We start from the raw sequence: 22,368 nt of genomic DNA on the forward strand, positions 1-22,368 counted from the left end.
GTTATGCTGAGTAAAACCTGTCCTTCAGATAAATTGGAAAACCACGTTCCTATTGTTGGAGACTGTGAGGCAGCAGTTGCTGCTTTATAGCTAATAATACACTAGTCTGTCTAGGTTGCTTTGAATAAAATGCCAACCCCATGACTACTGTATGTTGTGAGCTACACACTGTATAAAGCAAGTGAACTAGTGTTCTCTCACCTTGTCTGAAGGAGAAAAAATATTACAATTAGAAATCACCCTTGATCAAAGGCAGCAGTTTCAGACTGAATTCCCTTTGTTTTGGTTTAAAAAACACTGACACTGACACTGAAGGTTTCAAACATCTACTTCTTACTTTTCACCATTTCAGGGTGTTTTTTCCCTCGGTAGTTTGTGATCTGTTAAAAAATACTGCACTACAGCACCACATTTTAATGTTCTTCATTTGTTTAAAATATAGATATATATATATATTGCAGTGTTTGTGTGAGTGAGGGTGGAGTGGAGACTGTAATGTACTGTATGCAGCGTCCCAAAGAGCTGGACGAAAATAAGCGCTTTGTTTGAAACAAATCCTGGATGTACTGTAAAGCAGCAAACGCTTCCGAAGGAAACTTCAACCTACGAAACCCCTGGTTTGTCAACTTAACCTTTTCAAGCTTTTGGAAAACATGTAATCTTCCATCCATTTCTACTGAACGCTTGATTTGAGAAAGTCTCGCTGTGCCGGTGCCTAAACCGGTAGGCACAGGGCTCCCTGCCGAACTACACCCTGGACTGGTGTCAGTCCATCTCAGGGCATACACACGCATTCACTCATATTTGCAGACTATAATCTGGCGAAAAAACAACAGTATACTATATTTAATGCAGTAATACCCAATATATACATAATTATGTAATATTAATTTATAGTAGTTAAATGTGTGTACTTGCCTGGGCTGATGTTCTGGTTTCCAGTACCTACAGAATAAGTACTGTCCGTCTGCATTGATGATATGAGGCAGGTCTTTGTATGGGACTCCCTGGGGACTGATCCTCTCGGATCCTGCCTCAGGCATTGTATAGGGACTACCAAGAAGAAGATCTACAACATAAACACGCAACACGTCCAGCAAGTTACTGCTATACATATAGGAGAAAACCGCGAAGAACAAACAAATGACTAAACCATTCATATCTGTAATTACTTAAATTCCCCCAAAAAAGCTGCCAGCGGAAATTTGAAGTCAAGCATGCAACGTTTCAGTTGTAAACTGCAATGTCACGCAACTGGGTTATGTCCGCTATTTCGCCTCAAGCGGTTACTAACGACACAAGTCATAAGCCTGTTCAGCACTTCCCTCCCTCCGACGCGGTCGGCGAGGTCTGTCCTTCTAGCAATGACATTGACTTGCAGAGAAAAGACAAGCGAACTCTTTCACTATCGCAACACAAGAACAGGTAATAGTAAAATAAAGAGCACACACACAAAAAAAACATCTCTATATTTAGAATCACAAATAACTATAGTATCGAGTACTCGGTTTAATATTCAGCGTAATTTATATTTATGTGTAGTTTTATCAGTGCGGAGTTGTTGAATGTGTACATTGCTGTGTGTTTTGTTAAGTCACGGATCTTGTCATTAGCCAAACGGAAACCTGTCTTAAAAGTATGAACACACAACTTGAACTGCAAATACACGCTTCTTGATTTCCACTTTTCGTTTTGAAACATGCAAGATGCCGTTTAAAAAAACAGGTTTCGTCTGACTTTATAGTTATAGTTTGTGTTTATATTTAACGACACGATTTACAATATCTTTATAAGCCAGGGCACCACAGTTCTTGCTTCAGAGCACACAGACTTAATACTGTTTAGCTGCTGTACAGTACATGATACAGAATAGCTGAGCAGCGAGATATTAGATTACAGATTACACCTGTCGGCATATGCCACATTCAAGGTATAGTCTTCACGATTCAAACAGGGAAACACGGGACTCTTCTCTCGTAACCTGAACCATCACTGGCATTAAGGTAGTACACGTGTTGCCTGAAAAAGTGATACATTGATCGCAATGTTAAGAAATGTGTTTCAGTTTATCACAGTGCACCTAAACCATATATTTTGTTATGTAAGAGATTTACGGATGATAAACACGTGACGGTCCACTATTTCACATTTTAAGCAATACAGCATGCCCTAGCGCGTTATTAACCAAGAATTACTCACGGCACATTTGATGTTGTGGTTGCAGATGACAAAACCAAGCCGGGTTCCTCCAGGAATTCAAAGCGTCTTCAGCGCAACTTTAAAAATACATACCCTTTACGGAAAAAAAAAAACAATAGCAGCTTCTTCAACAGCGACAGCACTCTTTATTATGGATGAACTTCGTGGACCCCAGAGCATCTTCCACTATGACCCTGGAAACGGCACTGTTGTCCTCAGATCTTTCTGAATTTTCTGAAGCATAGAGGCAAATATGTATTTGTGTAAATGAAGACAGGGCTGTTGAGTACGTGGATGAAGCGCTGTAAGCAGTACCAGCAGTACTGTATCACCTACAAGCTCCATACACGTCTGTAGTATTGTGCTATGAGAGCGCGCTGGTAAGAATCTGAATACTCCCGACACGTTCGCGTAGCCTGCAAAGGCGGAGAGAAAGCCGTCAGCAGCCAATGATGACACATTTCCATACTAAAGTAACGCAGACCTTGAAAAGTTTTCAAGGCGAGCGTTACAAAAGCCACGCATGTAATCACCGAACACCTCTTCAAAAGGACAAGGAACTACAGCACACCAGTGAAAACGTGCCTCGGCGTTCTCAGATAATTAAATTTTTCACTTCATAAGACAATAATAGGACATCCCGACGAAGCTCCAACCGCTTTAGTCAGCGGCGTTACCTTGGTGAAGTGATGAAAATCATATACTGTAAGCAGGTGTTCGAAATGAGTCTTAACAGGGACGTTTTATATTCCTTAGCTGTCGTCTCGAATGCTTGGTGCAGCTGGACGGTGGTACACCGGTTTCTGAGTGAAGTTTATAACACAAAGGGATGTTGTTCCCCTTTCTTACGTGTCAATGTAGAGGTTAATATGACGAATCATCCATGACAGACTACAAGTATTAGATAATTCAAGACGATCATGCCCCCTGGCGCTGACCACAGACCCTTGTGTTGGCACTGTACAGTATGCCGTATAGAGAGAATGTAAGGTTACCCGTGACACTGATACACTAGCACATTTCTTTCTCAGCGACACCAAATAATAAAAAAATCGCTTAATTTTTTTAAACAATCACTATTTCACTGTGTGTTTGGAATCTCTAATAAAAAACAACAAAAACGGTTTTCCGGAAACACATCCAAATACTGACGTAGAATAGCCCCCCGGTAAAATGCACAATTTTATATTTTATATTCAGAGTGCTAAACCGTTTGCCAGAATGGAAATTAAACCCACGTTGTTTTAGTGTACTATATCAGCAGGGAAACAAAGCAAATTGTTTTTTTTATTAGATATTTTTCATAAAGTGAAAAGGTCAGGTATGTTGTACAGTAGATGCCAGGTTTTTGAACCAGTTTAAGTAGCGCCAGAGTCTTACTGCAGCTTACAGCCTTGTTGCTTCATTTACAATGGAAACAATGTTCAAAGAAATGCCGTCCTACTAGTTTTGCAGTAAGGCTGAGCATCCAGTGACCTTATCTCGAGTCCTAAGCCTCTCTTCTACAAAAGGTAGTCTTTATCGTAAAGCGTTGTGCAATATAAGGAAGTCTCGAAGCAATAAAGATACCTAACAGTGATCTCCGCCGCCAATCTTTCACCTACTGTAGAAACCCCGATCAGGTTGTATTCGCCTCTGGAATTCTCTGCCCATCTCCTCCCTTTAGCTTCACATCCCAGACGTGCAGCTGAATAAGACACCTTACACTATTTCTGAATTCTGATTGAACATTCTAGGCAGGAAAGGATAGGAAAAGGTTCACCTCTGAGTTGATACCTTTAAGTGCGATCTTGTCAGATCCGATAAAGTGAAGCAAAGCTGGACTGCAGCCAGTGCAGTATGTGGATCAGTGCTTATTCCTCTGCACATAAACAATAGTATAAGTAAGCATTTCTTATAAGCATTTTTATTATAATATCTCATTGCTCTTGTGCATGTGACAAATATGAACAGAAATAATCCTTACACTTTACAGCACTTTCTGGACACTTCAATTAAAGAGGTAGTGTAATGGGGACCCCCTCCACCTGTCCTTCTGTCCTCCTAACTCTCTGCTCCTCTGTCTGTAACGATGGATGGCCAATCCCGGCCCGCCTGGAGCGCACCACCAGTCCACTCACCACACATCAGCTATCGGTGTGGAGGAGGACAGAGTGATGAAGCCAATTCACAGATGGGGATTATTTGGAGGCCGTAATTGGTCCAGGGGGGAATTTGGCCTGAATGCTGGGGATACACCCCTACATTTTTCGAGAAACACCCTGGAATTTTTAATGACCACAGAGAGTCAGGACCTCGGTTTTACAATTCTTCCGAAGGGCAGCATCATTTTTGCAGCATAGTGTCCCCGTCACTATACTGGGGCATTGGGACCCACACAGACCTCTTGGTGAGTGCCCCCTACTGGTTATACTATCACCTCTTCCAGCAGCAACCTAGTTTTCCCAGGAGGTGTTTCCCATCCAGGTACTTGCCAGGCTCACACCTGCTATGTTTCAGTGGGTTGCTGGTTGTGAGTTGCACGGTGATATGGCTGCTGGCTATAACATGGACATGAATTTCAAACTAATGTCCCAGTATGTGGCTTTGTGCTTTAGGACAGTGGTTTCCAACCCCTGGTCCTACAGAAACACTGTGTGGGCACTTTCCAGCTGCGCTCTAACTCTCCAAAACTATTTGATGATTTAATTGACCTGCATGGTTTCTAGACAGTTATTTAACTTGTTTCTTTGGTCAGTCCTGAGTATCAAAAATACCCAACTTCAAGGGCATTACTTTTAGTAACTTCAGCACATCTTTACACAACCTCTCCTCAACCTGTCTGGAATTATTTCTGAATTATAACTTTATAGTAGTTGATCAAATGATTATGAACAGACACTGGTGGCAGAAATAAACTTCTTTTATTTTTTTTCCCTCCTGCAGAGGTCAAATTATTTACATTGCAGGCAAATGAGGCTAGTTCTGAAACTCAGAAATTTCTACAGGGTTGATACCAATTACAAATCCCATTTGACCTATTAAGAGCAGAAACGAAGTTGTCAAATGTGACAGAAATAGCAAACTGAAATTAATTAGCTAGGGATTAAAGACTGGAAGAACTCAGCCAAGAGCCAGAGTCATTGTGCTCCTCTGGGAACACCATCAGGAATCATTGATACAAGATCTGACATCCTTTAAGTGAGTAGTTAAAATAAATTAATAAATAAATAAATAAATAAATAAATGATATTTCTCACTCTGCCATTAAAGATCCCACAGCACTGTGCATAGGGTAGGGGGTGTTAATCTTGATGCCATGGCTCAATTTCACCCCTGGCTTCCACACTCTGGTCTCCCTAATGTCTCCTCTTCATTCTACTATTTGCTGCTGGACGATATGTTAGTGGGACCAGTATGGGGGCACTCACCCTGTGGTCTGTGTGAGTCCTAAAGCCCCAGTAAAGTGATGGGGACACACTATAAAAAAGGTGCTGACTGTTGGATGAGATGTAAAACAGAGGTGATCCTCGCTCTGTTCTCCTCCGCATTGATACTGTAGCTGATGTGTGGTGAGATAATAATTATAATAATTACCACAATAATAAACAAAATAACAACAACAAAAATAATTATTATTATGGTGGTGGTGAAGTAAAACTTCAAATCTCCACCTAATCTGCTGTGTATTGTGGGTGCTGGAATATAACTGCTGGCAGTTTGGTGTTAAACTTCAGTGATGGATAAGTAATTCCCCTCCAGTTCCTAAAGTGTTGAGGGGTGAAAGGGATTTTTAAAAAGGAAGGAATTATGATCAATTATTGTTACAGGTCTTCACACTATTCTCTTTAATCATTATACAATAATGGACAATCACAAAGTCCATCCATAATGTAGGTACAGCATAGCACTGACTTGCCCATAGTGCTCTACTGGACTATGCAGTGTGCTCAATGTTATGACAAAGCTAATTTTTAAGGAAAATGATTAGTTATATCAACCTTATCCTCATCAGTCCTGAGCCTGCAGCCTCCTAAAATGCACCCCCAAGGAGGGCAGGGCTGTGAAAAAGTTTTTTTTTTCCCTGTGGTTAGACTGTGACCACAATATCATTCCTGTGCTGAGCTGTTTTTAATTATATCCTGAGGAAGTGGCAGGCTTAAAAAGGGATGTTGTGTTACAGTAACTAACAATGCAACAGCCTCTCAGCTCAGTGATTTTCAACAAACTGTAGGGTCCATCAAAGACAAACATTCTTGCTCGGTTATACTTTCCACTCCCTGGGAATTACACAGCAGGAAAAAAGAAATGTCTGCATTTTCAAAATGAAAAGGTACCGCAAACATCGGAAATGTGCATTGTTGTAAGCTAACACTGTCTTAAAAAATAAGTAATAAGTAGAGTGACTAGCTAGTCTCAGCTTCCAGTCCAGCTTCAAAAACAGATGAAATAACATTTGATTTTGCAGTATGGATGTTAACAAAAATATATTATGTCAGCCCTATCAATGAACTTTTCTTTCTAAAATACTGTTTTGTTAAGTGCTGGCTTAAGAAAATGGAGCAAGTTAATGAATACCTGCTGGAGCTCAGCACTGAATTAATGACTGCTCTTTCAAATGGAGCCAATTAAGTCTGTACCATTTCCTGATGTATAAACAAAAATCTTGTGCTTAGTGTTAATGGAAAAAAGCCCTTTGAAGAGCATCACTTATTATTACCTGAGACACGTTAATTGCAGTTACTAACGAAAATTCTCAATTAGGATCCTGGATGGATTTATCTTGCCTCACATTATCTTGACAACATTATAAATGTGTGTTCTGTTTTTTCATTTTTCTTTAAAACTTGTGGGACGTGGATTATAGTTTTTCTCATTTTTTTACCGCCGTATACTAGCAAGATCACATCTTACTAGATACCTGTATTCATTTCAACAATTTTAACTACTTTGTTAAACGCCCACCGGTTACGATAGTACCGGAACTCCATTATATAATAACCATTCGCAGTGGAAAGACTATCTTGTACCGAGAAAATCCGGCCACAACATTAAACATTTAAATTCACTCGATATTGGAAAGTACAGACTAGTACAACGCCAGGAAAGCTTACAGTGTAAGGCAAATTATGGAAATTAATTTTGTTGGTAAATAGACATTTTAATTTTCTCTTTAGAAATATGGAAATCGAGGGCAAGGCAAGCGAGAAAAATATGCTACCGCTTCTGTCAACCGAATTGGATTGAAGGTGAAGAAGTAATGTATAATTCAGTGTTTATTTTAATTAAAGCTGAGCAAAATACCCGCATATCACTTAGTAACAACACAAAAGCTGATTAATACTGTTGGTTCGTTACTTCAGCTACAGATGCTGTTAATTAAAAATAAAAAGCATCATTAACAACATGAACCTCATCACCATCACAACAATTGTATAAAAAGAGTCTATCAAATACTAGCAAAGATTGCGATTTTAACCATTCTATGGTGTGAAGTTTTGAGCTGCCAAAAAAGCATAGAAACAAGCTACACGCAACTTTCGCGATATCTTGTTTTTCGACGTTTTAAAACATCTGTGGAAATAAATATTTTTGGAAATGGGTTTTAAAATCCCATTTGTTAAATAACAACAACAATAATATTTACGATCGACGTCGGACATAGAGTAGTTGGTGGTGTTGTTGGCCCACTAGTTGTTTGTCATGTGTTGTAGCTGTAATCTATTTTAAACTTCACTGCAGGCAAGTGAGCGTGGTTACTTGGCCAAGTTCAGCTATCTTGCTAGTGTGAAAACAGTAATAGCCCTAATGCTTTCTCGAGTAAGTCAGTGTGTTATAATTTGCCAGGGGGGAAATGTTCGCTTCGGGTTAGCTAAAAACAAAAAATCTATTTTAACATTTTGGGTACGGTACAGTACTGCTAATTATAGACAGCAACGCGTGCATGTTGCGGCTCATGTAGTGGTTCTTTATAAACAGTGCGTTAAAAAGCTCACCTTGGGAAACGGGGCCATCTTAAGTAAGGGCACCGTGTTTTTTAAACATTACATCTCGTTTATATCGGTCTGTTTTCCTGTGCTTTTCCCGTTCTGTAAAAGAAAAATAAAACCGAAAAGGCTAAGCCATTTTTAATCAGGAAAGTTGAAATGTTGGGTTAAAATCGATTATGCCAGAGCCCTGAAAAGAAATTAATTTTCATAAAATCAATTTCGTTTTGTACTGTTTGACAACATAGTAGATAGCTGTTGACCTCCCTTTATGATCAAATGAGCAGTATTGCTGAGATCAGGTCTGAGAACAGTTTGATATGTTAATTTCCATTGAAAGTATTACAGTACATGACAAAAGTTCAGAAATGCACCTAGCATCAGTTTTTAAATCACTGAGAGGAAGCTGCAGACTAGCTGAAGTCGTGGTTGCTGTCTCTAGAAAATGATAAATGTACAACTTTTCATTTGAATTGACACATGCCGTTTTTTTTCTTTCTCTAGCTTTCAGGTAGTGAAAGCTGTCCTTGTGAGGTGCATTTTCTTCGTAAGCGCGGCTCCTTACAAATTAAGCCCTTGTCCCTTGTATACTGTGATGGATTGCAGGGTTAAACACAGCCTCGCACTGCTGGGCCACATCAACAAGATGAAGGAGATGCATGAACTGACTGACGTGGTTTTGGTGGCAGAAGGGGTGAGTTTCCCATGCCATCGCCTCGTCCTCTCGGCATTCAGCCCCTATTTCAAGGTCATGTTCACCTGCGGGTTGCAGGAGTGCAGTAAGAGGGAGGTGATTCTTCAGGATGCCACACCAGACAGCCTGTCTGTCATCCTGAGTTACATGTACAGCTCGGAGCTGCTGCTCTCCAATGCTAATGTCCAGTCTGTGTCCACCGCGGCTTTTTTACTCCAAATGGAGGATGTCTTCAAAAGCTGCCAAAAATACATGGTGGACCACATGGACGCCTCCAATTGTGTGGGCGTGTACCACTATGCCAAGCTCCTCGGGGCCGAGGATCTGGCAGAGAGGGCGAAGAAGTACTTGTACCAGCACTTCGCCGAGGTCTGCTTGCACGAGGAGATCTTGGAGGTGGACTCCCACCAGCTGCTGGCCCTGATAAGCTCCGACGACCTGAATGTTTCCCGGGAGGAGAGCGTCCTCGATGTGGTTCTCCGCTGGGTCAACTACGACAGAAACCCGCGTGCGGAGCATGCCCTGGAGCTCTTGAAGCAAGTGAGGCTGGTCCTGGTGAGCCCCGACTTCCTCCGAGAGGCCCTGAAGAGAAACACGGCCCTCCTGTGCAACTCGCAGTGCTACAGCATGATCACCGAAGCTCTAGAGTTCACGCAGAAGGCCGGGCTGCCTCGGTCTCTCCACCTGCGTTACGGAATGGAAACAACAGACCTCTTGCTCTGCATTGGGAACAACGGGCTGGGAATTAAATCCAGGCATGGGAGTTACGCCGATTTCAGTTTCTGTTATGCTCCCACCACCAAGCGAACCTACTTCATGAATTCCCCCCGGTACGGGGAAGCACTGGGCTCTGTCTGCGCGGGAGTAGTGATGGAGAACAATGATGTTGTGGTTGCCGGAGAGGCTGGGGCTCTCAGACTATCGAGGCAGAAGAGCAGAAATGTGGAAATCTGCAGGTCTGTAAATTCCTCAGCTGCACGGCTGTTTCCTGCAACCGGTGGACTTTGTGTGACTAAGAATGTGTGAGTGATTGATAGAAAAAAGCCTGACAAGAACAGGATGTTACATATTTCTTGACAAAGTAATAGTACAGTAATGGTACTGTATTGTTGTTCTTCAAAGACACATCTCAGATAAAATAAATGGTTAATGCTTCCTAAATATATTGCAACACCACTGGTCTGACTGAAATCTTGTCAAACGTTTGAGGAATAAACTTAAAATATGAGATGATTTGTTGTTCTCCTTGGATATTTGTACTGTGTACTGTAGCTTTATCCAGGAATTAAGAATATACAGTAAAGGTCTTTATGTCTGATTGTCCTGCTTCCCTGATTCTTAGAATCTCGTTCATTCAAGAATCTCATTATCTAGCTTTAACAGTACAACTGGGAAACCAGCCAGAGAGCCACTATGGATTAAGATGTGTTATTGGGGCCAATTTGAAATGAATGCATTTTTAATTGCTTTAACTCCCACTCTACGATTCAGAAAGGAAAATAGTTTAATTGTAATATATAACACATACAACATCCAAATTGTAAACTGATAGACTGCAAACAACTGATCTAGAGAATCCTTCTCTAAATGTTACACTTTCAATCTTGATTGCTTTTTGTCTGCCTGTATCCATGACACAGGTACCACATTAAATCACGAGGCTGCTGGGAGAAGCTGTGCTCTGCAGAGTATCGGGAGATGTATGCCTTGGGCACACTGGAGAATAATTTATACCTCCTCGGGGGTCAGATGAAGCTGAAGAACCAGTACGTGGTCACAAACTGTGTGCAGAAATTCTCCATGGAAGGCACCCAGTGGAGAAGCTCTCCTCCACTGCCCATTCCACTGGCGTGTCATGCTGCTGTCACCCTCAAAAACAAGCTGTACGTACTGGGAGGGTGGACTCCACAGGTACAGTATGAATAAACTCACTCTGTGCTTGCATGTGGCCAGTTTGTGCTGAGTTTTTCGCTTTTGGTAGTTTTGTCTGGTTCCTCACTGTAGTAGAATCCAGGCAGGTTAGGGCTAGTTTCCTAACATTGTGACTATAACACAGTTTAATAGGCAGCATGACCTGTATCACTGCAGCCTCACTGTTCCCGGGTTCTGAAGTCTGTTCTGGCTTTTGACAGCTGGCCCATGTAGAGGTTTTGTGGCCTCTGTATGTTTGTGGAGGTGGGAGCGTATCAGATACTCCAGTATCCATGCACTTCCCAAAGACAGCCACTCTAGATTTGATTAGCAACTGGGAGAAGTTTCCAGTAAGACCAGGGGTTAGGGTTTGTTCATAGTGTGAACTGTACAGTTCATGCGACAAAAATAGAACCAGCTGAGAACTCGGAGCATAATGGCCTCCTCCCATAGACATTCTGATGTTCAGATGTCAGGGCCATGTAAACAGCATTGCTCAAAACAGTTTCTAAGGAAGTGCTTAATTATGCACAGTGCAGAATCTTACAGCTTAAAAAAATCCTTGAATTTAAAAGGGAGTCTTGAAGTGGTTTCCTTGTGGAGGCAGCAAATCTAAACAAGGAAGCTGTACTGGAGGGCTTTCTCATTTGTGTTTATGCTAGGCTCTGCAAAGTTTCTTCTTTTCCCAGGTTGAGATACAAGCAAACAAAGACTGTTACATAAGAGTCGAGGAAGCAACATGATACACCTCAAAAACACTCAAAGAACTGAGTTTCTTGTTGTCTGGGGGATATGCAGAGGCAAAAAAAAAAATAATACTCTTTGGTCAGATTTTGTCATTGTTAATAAATGCCTGGATTCTTACAGTAAAAATACTGTACGAGACAGAGACCAGTCACAGCAAGACTGGGCAGCGAGAGAGGTGTGTCAGTTTTAGGACAGTGTAAACTGATCATATTAAATGTTGTCTGCATCAAGCAAGTCATTTATGGCTTTAGATTATGTTCTTTGTGTCCCTCTAATAATATTAATAATAATAATAATAATATTAATAATAATAATAATAATAATAATTCCTTACACTTATATAGCACTTTTCTCGACACTCCACTCAAAGCGCTTTACAGGTAATGGGGACTCCCCTCCACCACCACCAGTGTGGAGCCCCAACTGGGTGATGTGACGGCAGCCAAAGATCACCAGTACGCTCCCCACACACCAGCTATCAGTGAGGAGGAGACCAGAGTAATGAAGTCAATTTATAAATCCCAGTTCTTTAGCAACCTGTCGTTTCCTGCAGACAGATCGTCCAGACGATGAGCCGGACCGACTGAGCCATCGCTTGTTTGAGTTCGACCCCGTCAAGGACAAGTGGACGGAGCGGGCCTCCATGACGTACTCCAAGTACCGCTGCAGCACAGCCGCGGTCAACGGGGAAATCTACGTCCTGGGTGAGAGAGAAGTCTTCCAAGCCCACCTTGAAATAAAGCTTGTACTGATTTTAAAAGCTTGGCGCATAGTGGCCACTATGATTTTTAAACGTGTTGGCTCAAAGCTTAAATTTTCCGTAACATCTTGTCAGTCTGTTTTTGTGACAAAGCTTACCTTATGTAATTTTCCAGGTCCCATGTCTTTGTAGTGCCAGATTGTGAATGTATACTGTACAATTTTAAAAACAGTGATATATATATATACTGTAAATACAGTTGTGAGAAAAAGTTGTGTGAACCCTTTGAACTCGTCTATATCCCTGCATTAAATGCTCCTAAAGCTCCTAAACCAAATGTTTCCTGTAGCTGCTGATCATTGCTCTATATTGGTTCTCTTTACAGAACTGTTTCAGTTCATTGATATTTTTTGGATGTCTTGCGTGAAGATTGCTACAGGTCATGCCACAGCATCTCATTTGAGTTAAGGTTAGGACTTTGACTTGGCTGTTCCAAAATGCAAAATGTCCTTTATTTAAGCCCTTCGATCATTAGATTTACTCCTGCGATTACGATCATTGTCATGTTGTATGACTCAACTTCTACTGAGCTTCAGATCCCAGACAGATACCTTGACATTCACCTGTAGAATTTGCTGATACAATTTGGAATTCATGGGTCCCTCAATGATTGCAAGCCGTTTGGGCCCTGAGGCAGCAAAGAAACCCCAAACCACCTTGCTTCATGTTTGGGATGAGGTTTTTGTATTGGTATGCAGTGTTTTGTTTCCTCCAAATATAACATTGCCTAACATTGTGCTAGTAACATTGTGGAACATTCAAGTGGTCATTGGAATCTTGAGACAGCGGCAGTGTGTTTTTTTGGAGAACAATGGTTTCCTCTGTGGTATCCTCCCACGCTCACCACTCTTGTTCCTCTTGTTGCAGACCCATGAACATTAGCCAGCACAAGACATACAGTACCTGCAGATCCTTAGCTATTAGTGTGGGGTTCTTTGTCACCTCCTTGAACATTGTACGTCTTACTGTTGCAGTAATTTCTGTTGGACAACCACTCCTAGGGAAAATAGCAATGATACTGAATTTCTTTTCTTTGCAGACTATCTGCCTGGCAGTGGATTTTTAAAAATTCTTTTTTCCAGCCTTTCCAGCCTTATGAGCATCAATAACTCCTCTTCCTGGTACCTTTGAAACTTCTTTTGATCAGGGCATGTTTTACTTCAACAGATCTGTGTTATGAACAGCAGGTTGGTAACCAACCTTTGTGGGATTTTTGTAGGGCAGGCACCTCAAACACCTCATCAAACTCATTGATTGGAACTCCTGATTCCAGTTATCACCTTAATAGAGGTAATTATTCTACTGTAGGTGTGCATAATTTTTCTAGTATAGACAGTGAATGTTCAAGCAATGCGATCTATATAGACATGAAAAGGTACAATTGTTTGTGTGTAATTTGATTAGATTGTGTTTATCTATTATTATGACAGACAATGAAGATCAGATCACACTTCAGGAGCAATTAATCCAAGAAAATAGATGATTTCAAACTTTTTCTCACAACTGTATATGCCCTTTGATATCTGCTTTACACGTTTCCAATCTGGCACAGTATCAAAGTATAAAGTTTAGTTAGAATTCTCATATTTACTTCATGACCTGATTTTCAGAAATCCCCTTTCTATAAAAAAAACCCTCCAGATGCTCCATTTCAGATTTTGTTTGCTTTGGTGAAGCCCTCATAACAAGAACATAAAACTCCAAATATCCTCTTCCCCCATGTGAATGTGAATCCATTATTGCCTTATTTTTTTTGTATTTATTTATTTACAAAACAACCATAAAAACAAAAAATATATGTCTGCTAAATATGGCTTGACAGAATTAAATGAAAGGTTTTGGATTGAGGCATTGTAACAGTTATTTTTTAGTCTTGTATGCTACAGGGTAAAGGTTTGAGTGATTGCTATGTAAACTGTTAAAAGAGGCCAGAACCCACCCGTATTATGTATTCCTAGTATCAAAGAAATTTTATTTTATTTGATCTCTACAACAGTTTGTTTACTTCTTTCTTTAGAACTGAATAGCTGAATTGTGACATGCAGAAACGGTTTCCTGCATACAGTCCATGGTAGCAGACATTTTTTTTGTCTCGGGTTTTGTGCAGGAAACAGAGGACCTAGTGTTTGAGGTACTGAAATTTAAACTACAGTACAGCCTGAAAATGAAGGTCTTACAGGCACATTATACTGGAGTATCTGATACATTATTGTGTAGGGAAAATACTGGACCAATTCAGACAATCTTGGAATAAAACAGACTACAGGGGTACTAGTTGGGGAGAACTTGGTTACGACTGCCCACCCTAGTACTGAAAGAACTCCCACATGAACACAAAGTTCTGTCCCTGCTTCAAGTGTACAGCAATTGGGTCAAATGTATAAGCCAAAAGGAAAGAAGTTCATTTCCAGTGTACAGACTTGACAGAGGACTGAAAAGAACTGTTTGCATTAGAGTGAAAGAATAATCAAACTAATTAGATTAATCAAATCAACATTATTCTCTAGTGAAAAGAAGAATGTTTCTTAGGAAGTGAGTTTATGCTGAAATCCTGTCTAACGATCAAATAGCTAGACATAAACACGCCTGCCAAGAAAGAGCATCCCTCAATCAGCAGTGCAGTGCCAGTCTATTTTAGCATTTAACTGAGGAGCATGAAAAAGGCAATAAATGAGTATCAGACCTACTGTAATCATATTTATTGCATTTGTAATGCCTCCCCGTATATAACAAATTGAAAGATTTAGAGAAGGAATATGCTTACAAAACAAGTTATACTGTATTGTTTGTGTGTAATTATATACAACTATAACAACCATAGCAGAAAAGCACTCAATAAAATATATATTTTTGAATAATATAAAAATAACTATGAAAGAATAACTTCATACTTTCTAAAGTGTTCAATTTAATTAGTAGCCGGTTATTACAAGGTTCTGTTTTGAAAATCCAGGGTAAACATCTGTTTTGTATTCTACTCACCAAGGTCAGTGCTAAGCCAACAGAATGCATTGAAGGAAAAAAAAGACAATTCTGTTTCCAAAGCAGTTTTTGATTTGCTGCCGTCATAACGCGAGTACTGATCTCATAACATTTTTTTAGAACAATTTTAGGAAAATTCCAAATACCACAACACTGACAAAATGTTTCAAAGAGATTTAAGGGGGCAAATCTCGTTTTGAATCAGTTGTATTTGGTAAACCATAAAAAGAACAACCTTAAAGTGTTTATGATTTTAGAGTAACAATAAAAAAGAACTGAACTTTTCTCTATAGATCAATGTGCATTTTTGCTATTAACATATAGGTATACTATATTAGTCAACAATAGATTTTTAAGGTGAGAAGCCTTGAGTTCCTTATATTGGAAGGGGCTATGTAAATGTTGCTCCTGTTGATCAAATTATTTTCTTTGTTTACAAATCTGCATGTCAGTATATATTAGTCAGTATTAATCTTTTAGAAGCACAGTCCTCTTTATGTGTAATAAAAAACTTTGTTCAGATTTGCTTCTTAAAAATATAAAAATAGATTTATGTTAAAATTTGAAGATGAGAAACAAACGCACAAGAAGGCAACAATTCCAAAGAATTACTGTAGGTGCCACATTGAGATGACGACGGTATTAAAATAATTCCACGGTATGAGTGCAAAATAGTTTTTTACATAATAATCTGTAATTTACATAATAATCTGGGAAGTAGGTCACTTGCATAACGATTTTGAAGAACTGTTCATTCTTCCGAGCTGGGAAGGAAAACTCCTAGTAAAATAAATGAAGATAAAAAATATGTTGAAATTACAGTAGCTCCTGCTACAGTTGGAAAGGGGGACTAAAAAAGACTGGGAATTATAGTGCTGAAGGAACAATTGTGAAATGATTCCAAGTATGCTCTATGTTAGTTTCTCCTCTTGGCATTTGCTTTAAAGATGTATGAAAACATGCTGCTATTAATTGATATTTTAGAAAAACCTTAAATTATATTTATTAATTTATCTGAGGTGCAGTATATTATGAAAACACCAAAGATTTGCCAATAAAACTGTAAAATCAGTAAAACGATGTGTCAGTAAAGCCCTCCACAATCCAACACAGAAAATAGGTGATATAAAGTCCAAGACTGTGTTTTGTCAGCTAGATTACCTACGTCATGCATACTTAGGGTGCCTTCTGCTTATTGTTGAGATTATTGACAAAATAAATAATAAGCAAAGTAGTCTGAAGGCTATGAAGTACATGAAATTCACTGAAATGTTATCCAGTCTCAAGATATGGTCCAGCAGAGCCTTGCCTTTCATCTTATCGGCCTGCTCAACAGCTGGCTGATCTTACTCCAAAGTCCCTTTTCTTTGGCTTGCAAATGTGAGAGCTCTCCTAGTGGAAATCAAGGTCATTGCAGGCTGGAGTATACCTTTATATACTGTATATAATATCTAAGTCAAACCAGCGCTTTGGGTTGTTAGGAATTTCTTGTGTTGCTCTTGAAATAACAGTGATGCAGTACAACGGAAAGACGGAAAGTTATAAGAACAGAAGGAAAAATCATAAATAACACAGGCATATCATATACAAAATAGAATATGAAGCTACATTACAGTGAAGAAAGAGTCACAAATGTTCTGTTAACATTTTTAATAAACGTTTAACTTTAACATGCGTTGCTGACAAATGTGTCCTTCAGAAGGTCCTTGTCAAGCAATTCTCATTAAGAAAGAGGTATAAAAAAAGCAATGGAATATAATCATTGCCAGAAGACCATTTGGAGCTATAGGGACTTGAGGGCAATTGTTTTTTGTGACAGCTGAGGCCTGCTTTTCTAAAAAAATTAATGAAGAGCCTGCTTTGGATTGGAATCAGTTGAAAGCTATATATAAGTAGAAAAAAAAGGACCTGAGTTGTTACCCAACAGTTAGAAACAAGTATTAGCTTGTATTCGCCAGCTGCCGGTGTCAGACCAGTGTCCTTGGGTCAGTAACCTCCCACTCAGCAACAGGAGCCCCTCACCTGGCTGCAGCTCAGTTGGTGTTGGTGTTGCCTCTTATTTTAGGCGGTATTGGGTGTCTCGGGGCGGATCACGGCCAGGCTCGGCGTTGCCTTGACAACGTGGAGATTTACAACCCCGATGGGGACTTCTGGAGAGAAGGTCCCCCGCTGCCCTCCCCCCTCCTCTCCCTGCGAACCAATGCCACCAATGCTGGCGTGGTAGAAGGCAAGCTGTATGTGTGCGGAGCCTACAACGGGGCAGGTAAGCCGTTTTCGGCCTGCTCGTGCCAGCTTCCTCTCTCACACGACTGAATAAAACACCGCGGGAAGACCTGCCTGTGTCTATTCATGTCTCTTGCTCCCAGAGTCTTCTACCGGTCAGGCATGTTTGTTTCACTAGTTCTGAAAATGAGCTTCAATCACATTGCAAGAATGGAGTCCTCTCTCCAAATGAAGATGTACTCTAAGAGGTTCTGCACGAGGCAGTCTAAGATGCATCTTAACTGTGGATTATTTTTAATACACTGAATGGCTTTCTGCTGGCTGGCATATGACTTAAACAAAGAAGTGGTGTGAAGTGTAAGAGTAATTATTCTTTTTTCCGTAAAACAGGAACAGCGTGTTTTGTCATTTGTGTGTTTGCAATTTGTCAGTTATCTCTTATCTAAAAAATACAGTTTAGGTAAGAGACATCCGAACCACACAAAGCTAAAACTACAAACTAGAGAAATGACCGTGTAAAATACAAGACACACTAATAAAACTTTTCCAGAGCTTCAGTGTGGGTAAAATGCACAGGATCGGTGGAAAACTTCAGCCCCATTTTTCATCCCTGAGCACCAAAAGGCCCAAGTAGCATGTCAGATCACACTGGCTTCAGTCACATCTGCACAGCAAAGAAAGTGCAAGAAACATTTTGGGTTTGGAACATTCTTTCTTTTTTAAGACCGCGTGTTGATGGCTATGCCCTGCCTTGGCTTGCCGGCATGTGTGCTGGTACATTGTCAATAACACGGGGCTGTGTGTTCCGACAGATCGCCATGAGGTCATCACCAAGGACATCCTGGAGCTGGATCCCTGGGACAACCAGTGGAACGTGGTGGCCCATGGTGTCCTCATGCACGACAGCTATGACGTGTGTCTGGTAGCCAAACTGAACCCCCGGGACCTCATTCCACCTCCTACTGACCTGTTGGAGCAGTGAGGGGTCTCCCCACTCACAGGGGTCAAAGAAGACGGGCAGAGGCCGACAATGCAGGACAGGCTGGATTTATTTCCATAGTGCGTTCTGAAAAGCGGAACGGGAAATTAGCTTGCCGTTTTTGATCGCTCCTTATTCGCCGGCTTGAATTCTGTGGCCGTATCATAGATTTCACATTAAAACACCGTGCTGTTTGAGATTGAGAACAGAGCCAAGCCGTGTCCTCGGAGTCCTGCTGTTAGCGATTTGGGTTATGATGCAATATTGTGCTAATTGGGAAGAGGTGGCATGAATGAAGTGTGATAGCTTTTTAAAGCAAGGTAAATTAAGTTAATGGGTTCTGTAATAGCTGCTAATGAATGGAAACTGTGCAAATCAAAAGCTTTACTGCAGCTTCAATATTTTCTGTTAGCATAGGTGCAGTAAATAATGCTTGAACTGTGTGAAATGCTACAAAGTGCTTAAACTGGGGAATATTTAACATGTTTTATGTTTTCCTGGTGATTTAAACCACCCAGGGAGCCTCTATCCCAGACCACAATTCAAACATATGACAGTCACAAATTTCTCCTCTCCCTGGTCTCATTACATATTTAAATTTCCAGACACTGAAGCTGCAGTTTTTTCATGGGAAGGGCAAACATTTTCTTCCGCAAAAATGTCACTGCCACAAAAAGTCTGTTAACTTTTATTTACCATGCATGATTAGGAAACACATGAAGAAATGTCCACATCCGCCAATCTTGAATTCAACCTTGCCATTAAAAAAAAGTCAGAAACATCTCAGCATACTTGAAAATTGCTCTAAATTGTGCTTTGTGTCATTTCATCTGCAAAAGGACTGGAGCACTGCCTATCCACCAAACTGAGATTCCAGAATCCGGAGATCTCACGGTTGTTAATGTTAGAGCTCTCATAACATTCAGGGAAATTAGATGTAAGATGTATGTTCTCTTGCCTCACAGACCTGGGGCTCTTAGGAGAAGATATGAACCACGGTGCTAACTGTGTGGAGTTTGTATGTTCTCCCCATGTTTGGATTGGTTTATCCAGGTGCTCCAATTTCTTCCCACAGTCCAAAGACATACTGGTACTGTTAGTTAATTGGCTTCTGGGAAATTGGTCCTGGTGTGTTTGTGTGTCTGACAAGGCATGGACTGGCATCTCTGACAATTTTAGATGTGCTGTGTAGTTACTCGCAGAAAAAATGCTTAGGTTCTTTTTTCTATACTTTGCTTTGGAGGAAATATACCAGCAGTATGTTGGTTTTACAAAGTGATACCAATTATCGCTGAAGTATACAGTAATTGGATTACTCATCCCGTTGTATAATTCTATTACAAGTATTGTAGAAAGCTCATATATTGGAAATTCCACTCCACATGGTCCTTAATGCACAAAACACCTGAAGTATTGAATATCTTAACCATTAAATATTAAGACTTCTTTCCTTATCTTGGCCAATTAACAATATGTTAATTATATTTGTGCAGGACACTTAAACCCAAGAAACACGTCAGGAGAAAATTAATGTGATAATGTAAGGTGTTTTGTGCAAATCCTAAGAGAGTTTTTATTCAGGTTAACTTGTTAAATATAAGCATTGTTTCTTTGATATGGTACTCCAGTACAAAACTTCAAAGCTAGTTGTGAACCTCATTTTTCTTAATGTAAAATCCAGATGCAAAGCAATGTACAGTACCTATGTGAGTACAAATTGGTCACAGTATTCTGCATAATTGCTTCTTTGTCAGAGACACAAGACTAGAGAAGATCTCTTAACTATTCCTCAGTTTCCCACTTCACTTGCTCTCATAAGACCTTTTTAAAAAAAATGGTCAGATTATAAAGAATATTTCACAGTGATTTTCCATAAAAATATTAATTAATACTTGGCAGCACTGTGGTTAACATTGCTGCCTCAGAGATGGGGCTGTGAGGTCAGTTCTGGGGGGGTGTGGAGTTTCTGTGTGAGGAGGTTGTACAATCTCCTCATTGTTTGTGGGTATCCTCTGGGTGCTCCAGTTTCCTCCCACAGTCCAAAGACATACTGGTACAGGTTAATTAGCTTCCTGAAAATTGGTCCTGGTGGGATTGTGTGCCCTGTTATGGACTGCCGACAGTTCCAGGGTGTATTCTGCCTTGTGCCTATTGCCTGCAGGGATAAGATCCAGACTGGACAGAGCTGCTAGAAAATGGATGGATATGACTGTAATTAATACTGCTTTGAGACCATTTTTTTCTTTTCAGTGATTTCCAGATCATGTGTTTTCTGTTGTGCATTTTTGGTTTTACAGTAACACCTCTTTGCCTTGCGCACACCTGCCACCATCTGGAGAAACTCGGTACTAGCATTTGTTTTACGACAAAACATTTTTGGTTTAACAAAGAGAAGGCATTTTACATTGACGCTACAAACACACCACCTAGCGTTCAAGTCGGAGATTTATAGGACCAGCTACCATAAGGCAATGTAAAATGTAGTGTTTGTATCATTTGAATAACTCTCTGCAGGTAAAGGAGTTTCTTTCATTGTTTCGCCCAATTGAGAAGAAAAAAGGATGACAACTGGTTCAGCACAGTGGCTCAGTGGTTGGTATTGCTTCCTCACAATACTGAGGTCCCGGGTTCAATTGTGGACCTATTTGTGTGGATCTTTTATTGTATTGTTCTCTCCCTCTCTGTGTTGGTTTCCTCCGGCTTCTCCGGTTTCTTCCCACAGTCTGAAGACATACTGGTAGGGTTATTGGCTTCTGGGAAAAAGGTCCCTGGTGTGGGTGTGTTTGTGCTTGTGGCTGTGAGTAGCCTGCTTTGCTCCCAGTGCTTGCCAGGATAGACTGGTTTCTCCACAATCCTGGATGGAGCAGTTAGAAGATGGGTGGAAAGAGTATAATATTTCTTCTATTCTAGGGTGTCCAGATTACCTAGAACTCCACAATAGACAATACTGTTACTGCAGTGCTTCTCCCAAAACAGCCAAATAACTCCTTCCAAGGAACTCATAAGTAAAAGAAGGCAGGCACACACGCGTTGTTCATTATCTGTGAAAACTGAAGAAGCCGTATCTAAAGGAATTGTTTAGGTGAAAATAAAACAACACTGCCATCCGGAAAATGACACAGAACACAATGTTGACAAAACACTAGGCCAAAAATGGAGTGTGCATAGAAACAACCATACATTTTTTGGGGGCTTTGTGGATCTCATGCAGAAGGGTGACATTTATACTGTACCAGAGGGAAAATTGGACAATCCAATTATTTTTAAGTAAATAACGACACCATGCTTATGACACCATGCTGCTCAATTATTTCTGGATTTGTTTATACGGAACAAAATCATTATGGTTGAGATTTGTCATGTGAAATAATGCTCCACACAAATCTGTCTTTACTACTGGAAAATGTCATTATAATGGTAGCAATGTCTCAAGCGGACCAAAACTGTTTGTTCCCTTCCACAAAGCAAATAACAAAAAATACACAAAAAATATTATTTTTGGAAAGAAAGTTATTTCTGAAATACATTTCTAAAGTAAAGTGTTAATTTTTGAGCTATGCCATACACAAAATAAACCAAGCATTCAAACAGTTTCTTCCTGCAAGCTGTCAGATTAATGAACTCTACCCCTATCACCGAGTAAACTCATCTCGATTACTACACCTACATTACTACTCACACTGATGTGTTTTTTTCTCTTCTCGCACTGCTTGGCTGACCTGGCTTTTTAAAGTTGCATGTCATTTAACTTGCTGTTGTTTTTGCTGCTGCTGTTCTGTGTTTGTTTTGGCGATTCCTTAATGTCTGTGTATCGGAGCAGACGTGCAAATAAGCATTTCATTGCACTTGTGCATATAACAAATAAACTGAACTGAACTGTGGAACATTGTCTATTCCATAACCTTAT

At 40.2% G+C, this 22,368-nt stretch overlaps 2 protein-coding genes across 6 annotated transcripts in view; one reads left to right on the forward strand and one right to left on the reverse strand.

Annotated features, from left to right (window-relative positions):
• Window positions 1–3,020, reverse strand: part of mgll (monoglyceride lipase) — a 54,712-nt gene extending 51,692 nt beyond the window's left edge. The window contains exons 1-3 of one of the 4 annotated variants that reach the window (XM_088636528.1): window positions 2,877–3,020; window positions 2,200–2,293; window positions 919–1,069 (exon numbers count right to left, since the gene is read on the reverse strand). In XM_088636528.1, coding sequence (XP_088492654.1) covers window positions 919–1,069; window positions 2,200–2,206 — 158 coding nt within the window. In that variant the 5' untranslated portion in view covers window positions 2,207–2,293; window positions 2,877–3,020. Of the gene's footprint in view, window positions 1–918; window positions 1,360–2,199; window positions 2,808–2,876 lie in introns of those variants that run through there. The other 3 variants (XM_088636527.1, XM_088636526.1, XM_088636525.1) reach the window with 3 other exon arrangements.
• kbtbd12 (kelch repeat and BTB (POZ) domain containing 12) lies at window positions 1,343–22,345 on the forward strand. 2 transcript variants are annotated; one of them, XM_088636524.1, is made up of 6 exons: window positions 1,343–1,425; window positions 8,670–9,815; window positions 10,500–10,770; window positions 12,071–12,221; window positions 17,325–17,522; window positions 18,295–22,345. In XM_088636524.1, the coding sequence occupies exons 2-6, from the start codon at window positions 8,761–8,763 to the stop codon at window positions 18,462–18,464; spliced, it is 1,845 nt and encodes a 614-aa protein (XP_088492650.1). In that variant the 5' UTR covers window positions 1,343–1,425; window positions 8,670–8,760; the 3' UTR covers window positions 18,465–22,345. The 2 variants fall into 2 exon arrangements, with proteins under 2 accessions (XP_088492650.1, XP_088492649.1); XM_088636523.1 differs by lacking the exon at window positions 1,343–1,425 and adding an exon at window positions 7,889–7,998.
• The last annotated feature ends 23 nt before the right edge of the window (window positions 22,346–22,368 follow it).

Source organism: Lepisosteus platostomus, chromosome 6 (genome assembly GCF_059453375.1).
Source record: "Lepisosteus platostomus isolate fLepPlt1 chromosome 6, fLepPlt1.hap1, whole genome shotgun sequence".
In the NCBI taxonomy this organism is placed as follows: Eukaryota; Metazoa; Chordata; class Actinopteri; order Semionotiformes; family Lepisosteidae; genus Lepisosteus; species Lepisosteus platostomus.

Bases quoted from the DNA above. Each gene is read 5' to 3' on its own strand.
- kbtbd12 (XM_088636524.1), top strand. From the start codon at position 8,761: ATGGATTGCAGGGTTAAACACAGCCTCGCACTGCTGGGCCACATCAAC. The intron at 10,771-12,070 runs GTACAGTATGAA...CGTTTCCTGCAG, and splicing joins TGGGAGGGTGGACTCCACAG to ACAGATCGTCCAGACGATGA. The intron at 17,523-18,294 runs GTAAGCCGTTTT...GTGTTCCGACAG, and splicing joins CGGAGCCTACAACGGGGCAG to ATCGCCATGAGGTCATCACC.